Here is a 15,508-nt window from a genome sequence, read left to right as displayed (position 1 = left end):
ACCCATTACCCCTTGTCCTATCATTGGTTGTCACCGAGAAGAGCCTGGCTCCATCCTCCTGACACTCACCCTTCATATATCTGTGAACATTAATGAGGTCACCCCTCAGTCTCCTCTTGTCCAGCTCCAGAGCCCCAGCTCCCTCAGCCTTTCCTCACACGGGAGATGCTCCACTCCCTTCAGCATCTTTGTTGCCCTGTGCTGGACTCTCTCCAGCAGTTCCCTGTCCTTCTGGAACTGAGGGGCCACAACTGGACACAATATTCCAGATGTGGTCTCAATAGACAGTTATGTGGGAGTAGTTATGTTTCTACAGTCCTAAAGTACATTCAGCCCTTTGAAGGCAACTGATGTGGCCCCTGGTGACAATGACTTTGACGCCCCTGGTGTACGTGAGTGTCACAATATTTATGTCATCACCCATCAGTACGGAAGGCAGCGCTGTGTTTTCAAAGGACACCTTTGCTGGATAATAGGCTGGATAATAAGCTACCACTGAATTTCGTATCACTGCACAGTAGCAGAAAGTTCTGTGTCTTTTTTGTTCTTGATTTATCTTTTCTCAATAAAAGAATGTATTCCTAAATAACATGCTGACTACAATCTGAGTTAAAAGTTGAGGAGAGATGCTGTTGCTTCATTCAAGTAAGTGAACTGCTGCGGATTCCTTGCGCTGTCTTTCTTGTTAGTCTTAAAGAGTTAAATACCGCGTGACCGTAATGAAATTGTCAGGTTATAGTAATTACACTCGTAATTTGATACGTCGCAGTTTGAATGAATCCATGTGTGGGGAGCTTGTTGCTTTTCCCTGCGAGTCCACTGGCCTTTGCATTCCTGAAAGCTGAAGAGTAATAGAGCTCGTTAGACTTTATAGGAAAAGGGCTTTTATCACCTCGTCAACTCAGGCAGCAGACTGCCATTATAGTCTTAATTTTGTATGGCTACGTAGATGTTGATGCACGCTTCCCTGCCAGGTTTATACCACTATTGTTTCTTACAGACACTTTTTATTGACATTTTGAAGCTTGAATTAAATTTTGTGTGGCACCGCTGCAGATGTCTTCAATTAGATGAAGTTAAATAAAAGGAGTTGTGTATCAGAGACTAAGGGATTCTTGAAATTCTTTATTCTGAAACAGTTGCCACGAGCAAATCTAGTAGTGCGTAGTCTGCTTGCTCTTTTGGATAAAAATAATCGAAGATCGGATTTAAACCTTACATGATTTCAATTTGTAATTTTTTGAATTTTGGATGTTGTTATTAACTGCGAATGGTATGAACAACCAAACTCTTCCTGTCCTTTTTACTTCTTCATTTTATTATTTGGTTTAGTTCCAGTTTTGGCTATGGGCTCTGGCACCAAAAATGAATAGTTTAAAAAAAAAGATACAGGACATAGTAGCTGAAAACTTGGTAATTTTTTAGCAATAAACAGGATAATGTGGAGAGAACTGTATGTTTTTTTTTTTTTTTTATTAATTCTTTTGTCTTAGAACCTACATTTAAATATTTGCCATTTTACCACTTTACATATGCAAATATTACCTTGTTTGGAGATGATTGGTTATAATGGTTCAGTATAGGAGGACTGCATGGAGGGGTCTTAACCAGAAACCCATCTGGGCTGGTGCCCAGTTGTTGCCAAGGTGAGGGGGTTTGTGGTAGGAAGGCACAGGGCTCTGAAAAGCATCTTTTTGAGTGAATTCCTGATTTATACCCATTATTTCGGATGTGTGTATATAGCAATATTTTTTTCCCCGTGCATTTATGAACATTTGGTATTTCCTTTGCCTTTTTAACTACTTGGTATTATGGGATCTTTCTGTAGTTCTTCACTCTCAACTCTTGTTTAACCATCCTAAATACTTCTAAATCATCAGCTCAGTTTGCTGCAGCATCATTCAGTCTTCAGTGATGCACCATGGAGAACAGAGCACAAAATGAACATGGAAAATGAGTTGCTTTCTGTTATGTAAATGAACATTTATTTTCACTTGGTTTTCTATTATCTCTATCAAGATGCTTTTGAATCCCAAAGAAATGAAAGATGTTTGTGAATCTCTTTGCTCTTTGAAAAACACATCAGCTCTGCTTGGCTTTATTTTGTTTGTTGATATGTGTTAGTTTTTAGGAGATCTAATAAAAAATTATATGGTTACAGGTCTGTAATTCCCAGGATCACGTTTTGTAGAATGTTGTGTCTGTGTCACATTTGATGCACTGACCGGCACCAAATCAAAACTTCTTTCATTCAGAAATCTTGGCAAATTAGTTAGTTTGTTTGTTTTCCTATAGTGGTGTACACATCCCCACAAGGTCTATATAGGGATACTCAAGGTCTCTTGCTGCTGAAGTTCCTCGTACCTTCAGTAATCTTTTTAGCATTTTAAGCTTACTGTCCTGATTAAATAGTTGCCAGTATAGCTGAAATATGATACTTTTCTAAGAAGGTAGAGAAGTTAACTCTGTAGATGGCATCTTAGGTTTTGGTGCAGTGAGTTGATTTACACAAAATCACAGAATTGTCCAGGTTGCAAGGGACTTCATGGGATCACCCGATCCAACCTCCCTGCTCGAGCAGGGTCGGCTGGAGGTGGTTGTGCAGGACCATGGGGTTGGAACATCTCCAAGGATGGAGACACCACAGACTCTCTGGGCAGCCTGGGCCATTCCTTGACCACTCTCTCAGCTAAACCTGTTTTCTTCTGTTCAGATTGAATTTCATGTGTTTTAATTTGCACCCATTCCCTCTTGTCCTGTCAGGGGTGACTACTGGGAACAGTCTGGCTCCCTCATCTTCATTCCCTCCCATCAGGTATCTCTACAGACCGATAAAACCTCCCCCATATCATCTGTTCTCAAGACTGACCAGTCCCAGCTCAAGCCCCTTAATCATCCCTATGGCCCTTATGGACTCATCCCAGTAAATCTGTGTCTTCTTGTACTGGGGAGCCCAGCACCGGTCCCAGTGCAGCCTCACTGGTGCGAAGCAGAGAGGAAAGCTCAGCAACCTCACCCCGCGGGCACCGCTCTGCCCGCTCCAGCCCAAATTTTTTGCAAGGGTCCATTTCAGGGTGTTTTTAATGAAAACACGCAGTGGTACCTCTGCTGACGCAGCCGATATTTGTAGGCTGCTTTCACAGCATCTCCACTAATCCCCAACGAAAGGAGGACGTCGTGCTGAAAAGGAAATATGTTGCTAACCAAGAGATAGAAATCTACCATATGGTAGGTTGTGTGTGTACCTTTGGGAAAGGAACTGCTGTAATTAATCACTTGGCTTCTTTGGCAAATAATTACCACTGGAGTGTAGAAGTCAAGCGTTTCCTGGCTTTTAATATCTTATCCTGTCCTGCTCTATCCTGTCCTATCTTATTCTATCCTGTCCTATCTTATTCTATCCTGTCCTATCTTATTCTGTCCTGTCCTGTCCTATTCATTATTTACTTTGTGTAAGGGATAGCGTGGGTTTTGTATCTTCCTCCTCCTTCCATCCACAGCAGAGGGCAAAATGAAAAAGTTCAAAGTAGGGAATTTCATTAAACCTTCCAGAGAAAAAATAATCATGCAGTGAGTGTGGTCAAGACCCATTTTGGTAGGTGAGTATTCAGTGCCTTCTGCGATTGCATGCTGATCTGGCATGTGGGTTAACAATAATAATAATAATAATAAAGTAATAAAACACCTTGAAAGTAAAGAGAAAGACTGATGTGCTTTGAAGAAAATAGAGTGCTCTCAACATCGAGTTCAATTGTAAGCAGTTATTACATTGAGGTATCCTAATTGGGGCAATAGGTAATACCAGTTGCTATTCAATATTTAAATTTTAATAATGTGCCATAAAATACGAGCAATCAAATGTATTTGTGGAATCATTAGCTACAGCAGAATGTGAAGACAGGTAGAATTAACGTGGTGGAATATATTGTGTTTTTCTCTGCATTGTAGTCTAAACATTGTAGAAAAAATAATTTGTTTTAATTTTTGTCCGGGATTTAGTTCTTGGTTTTTTTGATTGTTTCAATATCATCAGATTATAATAATTCCTTGTATTGAAGTTTGAGTATAAATTGTTGATTTTAAGTTAGTTGCTCCCCCCGGATTGATTCCAGCGCTAATGGCTGCTATTTCAGGTAGATAAGATAAGCCCTCTTGTGGGACTCGCTCCCCTCGTGTCACTGGTGTATTTTACATCACATTTGACAAACACGGTCCCAGGTGGACACGGGAATGGTGTGAAATGGTACAACCTGCTTCAGGAAAATGTTTCATATCCTTGACCTGTTTCGCGTCAAATTGCCTGGAAGGTGCACGAGAAACCAAGTTAAAGGAGCCAAGTATTCATTGAGAAATTGGAGAAAATATAATACTGGGAAGCATTACAAAGGGTTACATTGTATGAAAGCTTTTCAGGGAGGAGGAAAATCTTGCTCTTTTTAAAATGTTATTTACTTAATGTAATGGAGATCCCTGAACGTTTTGCCTGAAATCAGTGCTGTGCTTACTATGTTTGTCACAGAACATAGCCTCTTTTATGCCCATGACATTTCACTGTAATTGCATTAGAGGAATAACTGCAGTTTATACTTACTAGACGTTCTTAACTGATGCTGATACTTCATTTTGCAGAGGTCTGGGGAGCAAAGCCACACGATGCCACGTGGAGTTTGGGATCGCACACAGACACAACATTTGTTTAACTTTATGAGACTTTGAGTGAATTTTTTTTCCATGTTGGCTTAAATTACCCTTTTTAGCATCCATTAAATCCTATATGATGAATTTTTGGCAAAGAAAGAAAATCTGATTTACCTGATATTTATTTAAGCGAGTCTGTGTTGTGTTACCCATCACATTTGCCCTTGGCTTGCAGGAGATGGTTCACCCACTCCAGCCTGGTAGCTGAGCAGAGCTTAACCTGTGCCGAGGGATCCACAGGGAAAATCTGCTCCTCGACTGTGTCCCAGCTTTGGGGTTTTACTGCAGACCACGTAATTCCATTTGGCTCTATGGAAAAGCCAAGGATATTACATGAAACCACGACTCTTGAAGAAGTAGACTTTACCTGAACAAGAAGAAACCCTGTTTAATATGTTAGCATCCGAGTCTAATATCCTCAAAAACTGCAGACTGAGCCCTTGAATGTTTGATTGTTTCACTTTTACAGTATCTGTAGCTCCATGTCTAGTTTTACGCAAACATTTTATTATATGGCCTTTATTTTGGGACTTATTGGTTGGGTCAGTCGGTTGAAATGGTTTTTGTTCACGTGATTGATTTCTTTTGACACATGTGGTACCAATTAGAATAACTTCTACTGCCCATCATCTCTTCAGTCTGTGCTACTGTATCAAAATACGTGATTAAACCCACCTTCTGTTGTTGTAATGCAAACCAGTTGGCAATAGTAGGCAATATTGTCAGATTTATTGAGTGAGAAGCAGCTTTCTGAAGATCTGGCAATGCAGTGAAAAACATGACTAGATGGATAATTAAGTTGAGCACAGTGGAATTCAGGATTAAAGCAAACTTGACGTGGGAGAAAATGGCATGCCAAAGTGGGTTGTGTAATACACTTTAAACTAGGAGATCATTTTCTTCTTAATTTGAAGCATCAGTTTGTGGCTCTAGGTGCTTTACCCCGTCCGGAGACCTAATTCAGTGCACGACAAAAACTGCAACGCAAAACAATAGTGAGTTCCTTAGTGATTTTGCAGAAGATACTCTGATGTGGGCTGGTGAAGAATCGGTTCCCCAGATTTTATTGCAACACAGAGTTTCAAGTTCTTAGATAAAAGGTGTTTCATTGGTCATTAAGAGTAAACCTCATAAAGAGTAAGCCTCACCTATAGAGTAGGCCGTTCAGTTCTTTTTATAGATGTTCTTAAGCAACTTTAATGGCCACTCTGAGAAGTGGAATTTCTGTGGCCAAGGTGCTGCCCCTGGTGGGGTGAATGGGGAGAAGCTGTAGGTCCGTGTGGGCACAGAAAGTGTTGGAGGAGCGTGGCGATCACAGCCAAATTTGGGTTGTGCCACCACAGCATCATCTCGTGTCCACAGGTTCTGCCTCTGGGTTTCAGCAGAATTTGTTTGCATGTAATAATGAGTTAATAACTTGGTGAGTCACATTGTTTTATCATGTCGGTGCTAGAAATGCTGCATGGCAGAGGCTGTTTGCAGACCTGTGTTTGGCATGGGGGATGTGCAGAGGTTACCGATCGTGAGTACAACAAAAGTCAGAAAAAACACAGTGAACTAGTGTTGTTTTCCCTACTCTCAAATTCCTTTTTCTAAAGAAGGATGGCAGGAGTAATTTCTCACAATATTTGCTTTTGTCTTAAAATTATATATATATATATATATATATTTTAATGCTTAAAGTCAGACAATTATATCCCTTTTTCTGTTCTTGATTAGGCAGAAGATGGACCGAATGGACCGGAATGTGGCTATGGTTCTTTCCACCAGCAGTACTGGCTGGATGGGAAGATAATTGCTGTCGGTGTCATTGATATCCTGCCCTACTGCGTGTCCTCCGTCTATCTGTACTATGATCCAGACTATTCTTTCTTATCTTTGGGAGTCTACTCTGCATTACGGTAAGACGATGTTTTTATTATCTGGTTAGATGTAATAGTAAGAATTGATACTTGTTCCTAAACTTGAGCTTGTATTTCCAGTCTAAACATATACTGGTAATACTATCTCTAGCAAAGTACATTTTTTTTTAGTTTTTATTTCTTTTTATTCTCTACTTTTGGTTGTATTCCAAATAAATGTTTAATTGGCATCCTTGAATAGGGATGCATCTTTGTAGTTAGCTAAATACTTTTAGACATTAAAAAAACCACTCAGAAACTAAATACCTAGTTTTTATTGCTCCTGAAAGTAATTTAGTATTGCTTGGTTTCAGCAGGAAAAAACGCTTTTTTGTTTGAATAGAAATAATTTCTCTTTTGACCTTTTTCTTAGCCCCATCACCAAATGAAATTAATCACTTTTATAGTTTTATGCACATTGAGATCATAAATAACAGAATACCTAAAACCTGTTGTCTTCTGAATGAGTAGTCTCCTGCTGTACTAGCACCATGTATATTTTTCAGGTATGTTAATCTCATTATCTTTGTCTTTCGAAAGCCTGATGGAGAGAGTAATCCTATGAATTTTAAAGCCTTAAACTGACTACCAACCTAGTCTTGCAAAACAGTAGGAATAGTGAGTAATACATTTCACTGTGAATAAGACTTCTGTGCTAAAATGCAAGTTACTGCTTTTCTTCCTTAAGCAATTTTATGATTCCATTATAAGGAAAAAAACCCCTAAACGAGTGGAAATATTTGTGCATCTCAATTCTTTTTTGCAGCTTTTTTGCTTTTCTGTTTACATGAAGTGAGCTGGTCACAGACACGTGGTCTTGCCAGGGAGCTTCTTGTGAAGCAACTGGATTTGAACCTTGTGCCAGACGTGTTTATTTTCAGGTTTTCCTGGGTCTGTGAAGTTCTAGCAAAAGTATCGAGATGGGCACTACACTCTTTCACGTGTGAAAGAAGCGCCAGAATTGTGAGATCCAGCTTTATTCTTAAGGCATCCCATTGAGAGTCACCTTCTCCATAGGTGGAGCTTCTTAGATATTGTCTAGTGTTACGTCTCACATGGCTTTTGAAATATTGTGTCCAGTTGTGGCCCCTCAGTTCCAGAGGGACAGGGAACTGCTGGAGAGAGTCCAGCGTAGGGCAACAAAGATGCTGAAGGGAGTGGAGCATCTCCCGTGTGAGGAAAGGCTGAGGGAGCTGGGGCTCTGGAGCTTGGAGAACAGGAGACTGAGGGGTGACCTCATTAATGTTTACAGATATATAAAGGGTGAGTGTTCCAAGGATGGAGCCAGGCTCTTCTCGGTGACAACCAATGATAGGACAAGGGGTAATGGGTTCAAACTGGAACACAAAAGGTTCCACTTAAATTTGAGAAGAAACTTCTTCTCAGTGAGGGTGGCAGAGCCGGGAACAGGCTGCCCAGGGGGGTTGTGGAGTCTCCTTCTCTGCAGACATTCAAACCAGCCTGGACACCTTCCCGTGTAACCTCATCTGGGTGTTCCTGCTCCATGGGGGGATTGCACTGGATGGACTTTCGAGGTCCCTTCCAATCCCTGACATTCTGTGCTTCTGTGATACGTGAAGCACAAACGCTATTTTTAGGAAACCCCTTCCTATCACAGTTAGTTCATACACTTTTTTAAAATTCTCCTTTTGGGTGTGTTCTTCTCATTGCAGTGGTGAATTTTATGATTTCTGCATCATCTTTACGTGAGTTGTTCAAATGCATACGTCAAAGGACTTTTCCCACAAAGTGCACTGTAAAGTTTCTGACGTCAGTCTAATGGTTTATAGCTGCTGAAATGAGGTGTTGCAATCACTAGAATGGTTCTTTGTGAAGGAGAAACTGTAGATTCGTAGTAGAGTTTAGGTCAGAAGGGTCCTCTGGGTGTCATCTGGTCCAGTTCCAGCACAAATCGGGGCCAGCTTCAAAGTCATTGTGAGAGTTAATGTTGCTGTCGATGTAGCATCTCCAGTGGTCTATGTCTAAAAGAGTCTGAATTGTCATTATTCTGAGGTGTTCAGTGGCGCTGATGATTTTATAAAATTAATCAGAATTAAGAAATATAGAAAAAATGTTAGAACTCCTATAATTTAGAACTGATCTTTTTTCTGTCTATGAATGGTCTAGATTTTTAGAATTATTACGTATGCTAGGTATTTGAAATCAGACTGATTTTTATTTTTTCCATACAAGGGGAGCATATGTCATAAAATACTCAGTCCCTTTAAGAGTGTTGTTTTTTGTAGTGTTTGTATGCATCACACTGCTTTATGTAACAATAGACAAACATAATCCATTTCTATGAATTCTCAATATTATTTTAAATTTTCTACATAATGAACTTTAAACTTTGTCGGTGCGACATGCGTACGTGTCTCAACTAGTGAAAAAGCAGCTTTTAAATTGCGCAGCATTTAAGGCAATAAAAATGAGTTTCCAACAGTCTTAGAGGGGGACAAGCTTGTTCTTCTTTCAAAAATGGAAAAAGAAAAGCTTGAGAGTTAGGGGGGATTTAAGAAGTTGTGAAGGAATCCGATACCTTCCAAGCTGTTGCCAATTTGACTCTGAGGAGGTTGAACTGCTCTGCAGCGCTGTCACTTCCACTTCATGCTACTCTGAGGATTTTTGCTGCTGAGTCGTGGAAAGGATGGGATTTGAAGATCATGTGAAATATGTAGGCGTGTAAGTAAAGAATGAGGGGAGAAGAAGCTACTTGTGGAATTATCCGTCTTACCAAAGGAAGGTAGATCATCAGGAAATACTGAGTGAGTCTCATTTGCAGGGAAAAGTTAAACCTTCTCCCTGCTGCCTAAAATCACAAATATTAGACAAGCATAGCATTCATAAACTCTATTTAGTAGGAGGAGAAATACTTGAACTTATTTTTGAAATTGGATTTTGTAGCACTGATATAGTCTGAATATGTAATATATGTCTTCCTCACTAGCTGGCCGCTCTTGCCGAATGCTAACAGTTTTGAGATATTGTACCATAACTGAAAGTTGTACAAAAAGGTGATTACAAGTCTGTAGTCCCTTTTCCATAGGAATGATTTGGGCAGGAGGAATGTGGGTAGGTGTGTGTTGTGCCATATGGTGACACCTCATTGCTGCTCCTGGTGTAATGTGATGGAGTTGGAGGATTCTCCTGTGTTGGATCACAGCATGTGCTCCTGAAAAGAAGAATCACAGACTGGTTGGTGTTGAAGAGACCTCTGGAGATCCCCCAGTCCAACCCACCTGCTCACGCAGGGTCACCAGAGCAGATCACACAGGGTCGTGTCCAGGCGGGTTTGAATGTCTCCACAGAAGGAGACTCCACAGCCTCTCTGGGCAGCCTGGGCCAGGCTCTGGCACCTCACAGGAAAGAAGTTTCTCCTCATGTTCAGATGGAACCTCCTGTGCTTCAGTCTGTGCCCGTTGCCCCTCATCCTGTCATTGGGCACCACTGAAAGGAGTCTGGTCCCTCCTCTTGACACCCACGCTGAGATATTTATCAGCATTGATGAGATGCCCTCTCAGCTTCCCTTCTCCAGGCTGAACAGATGCAAAATGTTTTAGCATCCCCCAATAAAACTTTGCCTGGAGTGGGCTTGATGGAATAGATAAATGAAAGATAGAGCAAGAACATGAGCTAAGGGTCCTTACCTGGGGTGTATCACAAAGACCGTAGGACACACGAAGACCCTGGCAGTAGGTGTAAGTAACCCAGCTTTGGTCTCACCTACACCAGCTCACTTGCAAGTAATGATAATGCTGCTGGAGCCCAATTTTTACCTCATTACATTATTTACTTCACTTTCTGTTCACTCTGAGACTTCTTGTTTTGTTAGATCAGATAGTGTAGTCCAATTGGACAGAGTGTTGAAGAATTTTGGAATGCAAAGACAACGTTTTTTCCCTGTAGCATTCCAATTTTTTGAATTGGGGAAAGGTATTTGTTTAATTAAAGTCCAGGATAATGTGCGTGAAGTGGTAAGGTTCTTTAACTTCACGCCGTGTCTTAAATATTATGTCTATGAAGTGCATGTTTGTACATTTCTGGTGGTACATAAATCTTACTTCTGGAATCTGTTGTATTTACCTGCATTTTCAGATACAGAGTAACTAATTTCTAGACTTGCTCCTCTTTGAACAGATACCTATAGATACAGAATTACAATGAACTCCTGATGGTCTTAGCAAACTACATGTGTCTGAAATCTTAGATTTTCAGTATACCTAAGCATCTTTATTACTAACAGTAAATTATAAAATTATAAATTATAAAAAAAAAACAGTATTTACATACTTCCTATATGCACATGCTCGTATCTTTTTATTATATCTTACTGAAAGTAAGAACCCAGCATCCATGTTTTATCAAATTTGTTACAGAAGTGAACTGCAAAGTTACAAATGCTATAAAAATGAGCATTATAGTGGAAACACTGGCTGAATCTTTGTAATCATACTGCTTTCCTTGGGCCAGTAAAATAAAAAGCAAACTTATTTTGGAATACATTGACACTTCTCTTTCAGAATAGATGAGAAAATCATACAATCAAACATGGGATGGATGAAAAATACTTTTTGTTGTGTAAAGGTGGCTGTTTTTACATGTAAATTGCTAGAACACAAAAAATAGAACAAACAGAGGCTTATAGAATCATAGAACAGCTTCACAGAATCACAGAATGTCAGGGGTTGGAAGGGACCTCGAAGGATCATCCAGTGCAATCCCCCATGGAGCAGGAACACCCAGATGAGGTTACACAGGAAGGTGTCCAGGCGGGTTGGAATGTCTGCACAGAAGGAGACTCCACAACCTCCCTGGGCAGCCTGGGCCAGGCTCTGCCGCCCTCACCATGAAGAAGTTTCTTCTCAAATTTAAGTGGAACCTCTTGTGTTCCAGTTTGAACCCATTACCCCTTGTCCTGTCATTGGTTGTCACCGAGAAGAGCCTGGCTCCATCCTCCTGACACTCACCCTTTATATATCTGTGAACATTAATGAGGTCACCCCCTCAGTCTCCTGTTCTCCAGGCTCCAGAGCCCCAGCTCCCGCAGCCTTTCGTCACACAGGAGATGCTCCACTCCCTTCAGCATCTTTGTTTTATAAAAATACTCTGAAGTTTTCCTGAGCCACATTAGCCAGTCTATGTACAATAACTGGACCAGATTTCTGTAGAATTCCAATGAACGTGACTATGGACAAGAAACCTGTTAAACAGAGTCTCTTAGTCACTTTTATTTGAATTTCAAGTCAGTCAGTTGGCAGGACAAAACACAAAAATGAAAGTATTTTTAAGCCTGACATGGTGTTTTGCATTTTGTTTGTTTGGTTTCTAAGCATTATTTTTCAGTTCATTATCTTTGGGTTTTTGAAAGCATTAGTTTTGAGTTTGTTCTCTTGATGTTTTATTTAGTAGAAGCCTAGTCCTTCAAATAGGTCAAGAGCCAGGTAGCTGTCAAGTATTTCAATATGAAGAGGTAAAATGAATACAAGAATTGTATTCAAAAGTAATTAGTATTTTCTTTCCTTTCACAGGGAAATTGCTTTTACTAGGCAACTTCATGAGAAAGCTCCTGATCTCTGTTTTTATTATATGGGTTTCTACATTCATTCATGCCCCAAAATGAGATACAAGGTAAAGTGTGTTTTTACTTATTTCCTTAGTGTTCTCTTATTCAAAGGATTTCACAATGTTCATAGTAATATAATCTTTTGTAATTGTCATTTCGATTTCAACGTAGACTTTATATGGTTAAATTTGAACGTTGGTTACTATTTAACTTGGCTTAGGATATTTTTTTTTAATTTAGCTGCATGTGGTATTTATTACAAGTTGGCTTAAAAGCAGTTCACGTGGAGAGGTTTTCAAGGCTGACAGATAATAGTCTGTCATTAGGTTACCTGGCTATCTCATGTTTACAGGGTATCTTCCAATAGATTAAAAATCTCCCTTTTTTTTAGGTTTGCATATTTGTGGAACGGTTGCCTAGTGACTCTGGGCAGCGATAACGTGCCTTCGTGGTCTTGGCTGCACTTGGGTTTTTCCCCTTTGTTTTTTGTTAGAAATAGGGGACTTGCTCTGCAGACCCAACCAGAGAGAAGCTGCTTAGCAGCAATTTTGGGCCAGGTAGCAGATTTTTGAGGAAAGGGTCAGGAGAATCCACAGAACATTTGGAATAACCGATCTGTGACTAAACCTCCTTTGTACCCCTTTAGCCTCAACTTTGTTTAGACCCAAGTGCCTAAGGGTGTCTCTCAACTGTGTTTTTTAGGTGTCACGAATGTGGTATCTTTTCTTTGTTAATGTATCATTTATTTTTGAATATTACAATACAATTTCAGAACACTGAACATGGATAGAAATTGACTGAACATTTACACATAACCAAATAGATCTGTTTATAATGTGGGAAGACACAAAGCTCAGGAAATCTAGAGTAAGAGGTGCAGTATTTTCTTCTACTTTCTTTTTATTCCTTAAAGTGTGCTGAAAATCTGACATATTTTCAGCTACTTCTCAAATAACCAAACAATTGGGAGGCTCTTTGAGGTGATGGATGTGACGGAAAAAACATTTCAGCTTTATTGTGAGCATGATGTCCCTCCCGCTCCTCTTTTTTTACCCCCCCTCCTTTTGCCAACTTGACTTTATGATCTACATCTGCTGACCAAAACAAAAAGAATATTAAGTCTGAGGGAAGCAAATAAGTGAGCTGGAAAACACCACCTCTGTCATCCTAATTACCTTAAAGGTTATTGCTTGAACCATAGACTCTGGTTACTTGCTCTACTCTTTTTTACAAGTTTGGGATGATTTGTTCATGGTGCAACACTAAAATTTAACATCTCTTGTCTATTCTACAACCTACATTGTTCAAGAAGTGTGAAAAGAATGCATTTAACTTGCTAGGGCACTTAAGAGAAGAAACAAATCTGAATATAATGGCAAAAAGTGTCCCACTTCTGCAAGATGTCATTGCTGAGAAACTTTGTGTTCAGCTGCTTCTAGTAAGTGTTAATAAAATTGTGAACTTTATATACATGTATTAACCAAAACTCCTATGTGAGTCGATGTATTAAAGTAGCCAGCACACCATTAAAATATGAAGATTAAATGCTATAAAACTAGGGGCTAACCTCAGTAGCCACTATACACTTGTATTATTTATTATAATGTGGTATCTCTTCTGTTGGGCCTGTGCTGTTATTTGAAAATGGTTGCACCAAAAATATAAGATTCTCACAGTGCTTCTAGTTTTCATTCTCAAATAATGGAAATTTAATAAATTGTAGTGAGAATATAATGTATTTTTTTTCCACAAGAGTTCCTTTTCTTCCTTTCCTTAGACTTAATGACTATCTGATATGATTCTGATTTGGTAGAATATACATTTTAGTCTTCCAGAAACCTATAGATGTCAATGTGCTTAGGTCATTAAGTGTGGCACAGTGTGAGAATTACCGGGCCAGGGGGTGGGGAGAAGAGGAAAGCCTATACATACATATTTAGAACACACGCAATAGCAGGTAAGTCGTGTGCTTTATTGGGAGAGCAATAATTGAGTAAATTACTGCAAGGGTGTGTGTGGGGTTTTTTGTTTGTTTGTTTTCCTGTATAAATTTGTTCTAGAAGTGGCCAAATGAAAATCAGATTGACATTAATTCTCCGGTTCCACTTTAACCCTCACTGAAATAACATATCAGAAACAAATTTTAACACTGAGCTCTGAAGTGCATCAGACAACGCTCCTCCTCTTGTGAAGTGATTGGTAATGGTAGAGTAGGGTGGATGAGCACTGACTTTGTGGATTAAATAACTTCATTAATGCCCGGTTGACTTAAAGGCATTACCGGTTGAAGATTTTGCTTTATTACAGTTTAACAGAGGTGCTAGAGGCACCCTTCCTTTAATGATATTAGTTTGGAAGAACGACAGGCGGTAGGGAACTGTTGGTAAACTTGTCAAATTAAATAAAGAAAAGGACGGAGCTGAAGAGCTAACCATTGTTTTTTATCCTCTACTTGTAATATTTTTTGCCAATTATTTGTGTTAGGATGTTTAGAAATGGATGCCAGGCACTGTATCACTTCTTTGTACAGGCAGTGTCTTATGGGCAACACGTGCATGCTTATACTTATTTATAGTGAACTCACAGGATTTTGGAAATCTTTGAAGATTTTCCATCTTGCAGTCACAGATTGTGATGAATGGAAATGCCTAAAGTGACATTTTTGATGGAAATGCAGTTCTAGGCTACTTCTAGTGAAGATGCTGAGCTTGACTAGTGTTTTGTACCAAACAGCTGTGTCCCCACTGATTGATAGCGGCTGAGTTGGGGTGTGTAAGGAACAGTGACTTTATGATGTGGATTCAAGGAGCTTGACAATGTTCTGCTTTGCATGGAGTGCAATTTAGTCTTCTGTACAAAACGTTGGTGGAGTTATTAGGGATCTGCGCAATGAACTGTTGTACTCGTGTTACAAGACTGATGCATTAATGTTGTGTACATGAGGACGCAGCTGGACGTTTGGGTTTTAAATGCACACGACTCCTAGATGGGAGGTGTAGATATCCAACACCAAGCGTCACAGCCTCGTTCTGCGTGGGTGCTTTCTTGCAACGCAAATTGTAGACATCTCTTCTGGATTCTAACTGGTTTGTGCATGTAAAGTAATAGCCAAACATTGGTTTTTAAAGCCTTGGTGTTTCCACGAATGGTATGATTTTGGATGTAAATAGCGTGTAGTCCAGCTGAAGATCAGAGGTGTGGGTGTCGTGGAGGAGCATCCCCAAGATGCTCAGAATTAGAGAGTTATCAGGCGGTAAATTCGATGATTAACAAGTATCATCCATCCCATGGATCAGATGTAATTACAGAAATTTTTAAAAATAAAGCTTTCTATAGGCTCTCTGTT

The 15,508-nt window shown here is 39.7% G+C and overlaps 1 protein-coding gene across 3 annotated transcripts in view; it reads left to right on the top strand.

The window, feature by feature from the left end:
- The window catches only part of ATE1 (arginyltransferase 1), an 81,303-nt gene that overhangs the window by 24,072 nt on the left and 41,723 nt on the right, over positions 1-15,508 (top strand). For all 3 annotated transcript variants that reach the window (XM_082052434.1, XM_082052433.1, XM_082052432.1), the window contains exons 9-10: positions 6,418-6,599; positions 12,128-12,227. In XM_082052434.1, coding sequence (XP_081908560.1) covers positions 6,418-6,599; positions 12,128-12,227 — 282 coding nt within the window. The remainder of the gene's footprint in view (positions 1-6,417; positions 6,600-12,127; positions 12,228-15,508) is intronic.

Source organism: Streptopelia decaocto (assembly GCF_964273445.1).
Source record: "Streptopelia decaocto genome assembly, chromosome: 5".
Classification (NCBI taxonomy): domain Eukaryota; kingdom Metazoa; phylum Chordata; class Aves; order Columbiformes; family Columbidae; genus Streptopelia; species Streptopelia decaocto.
Note: the sequence above shows the minus strand (reverse complement) of the source record. Positions and strands in the feature narration are given on the sequence as shown.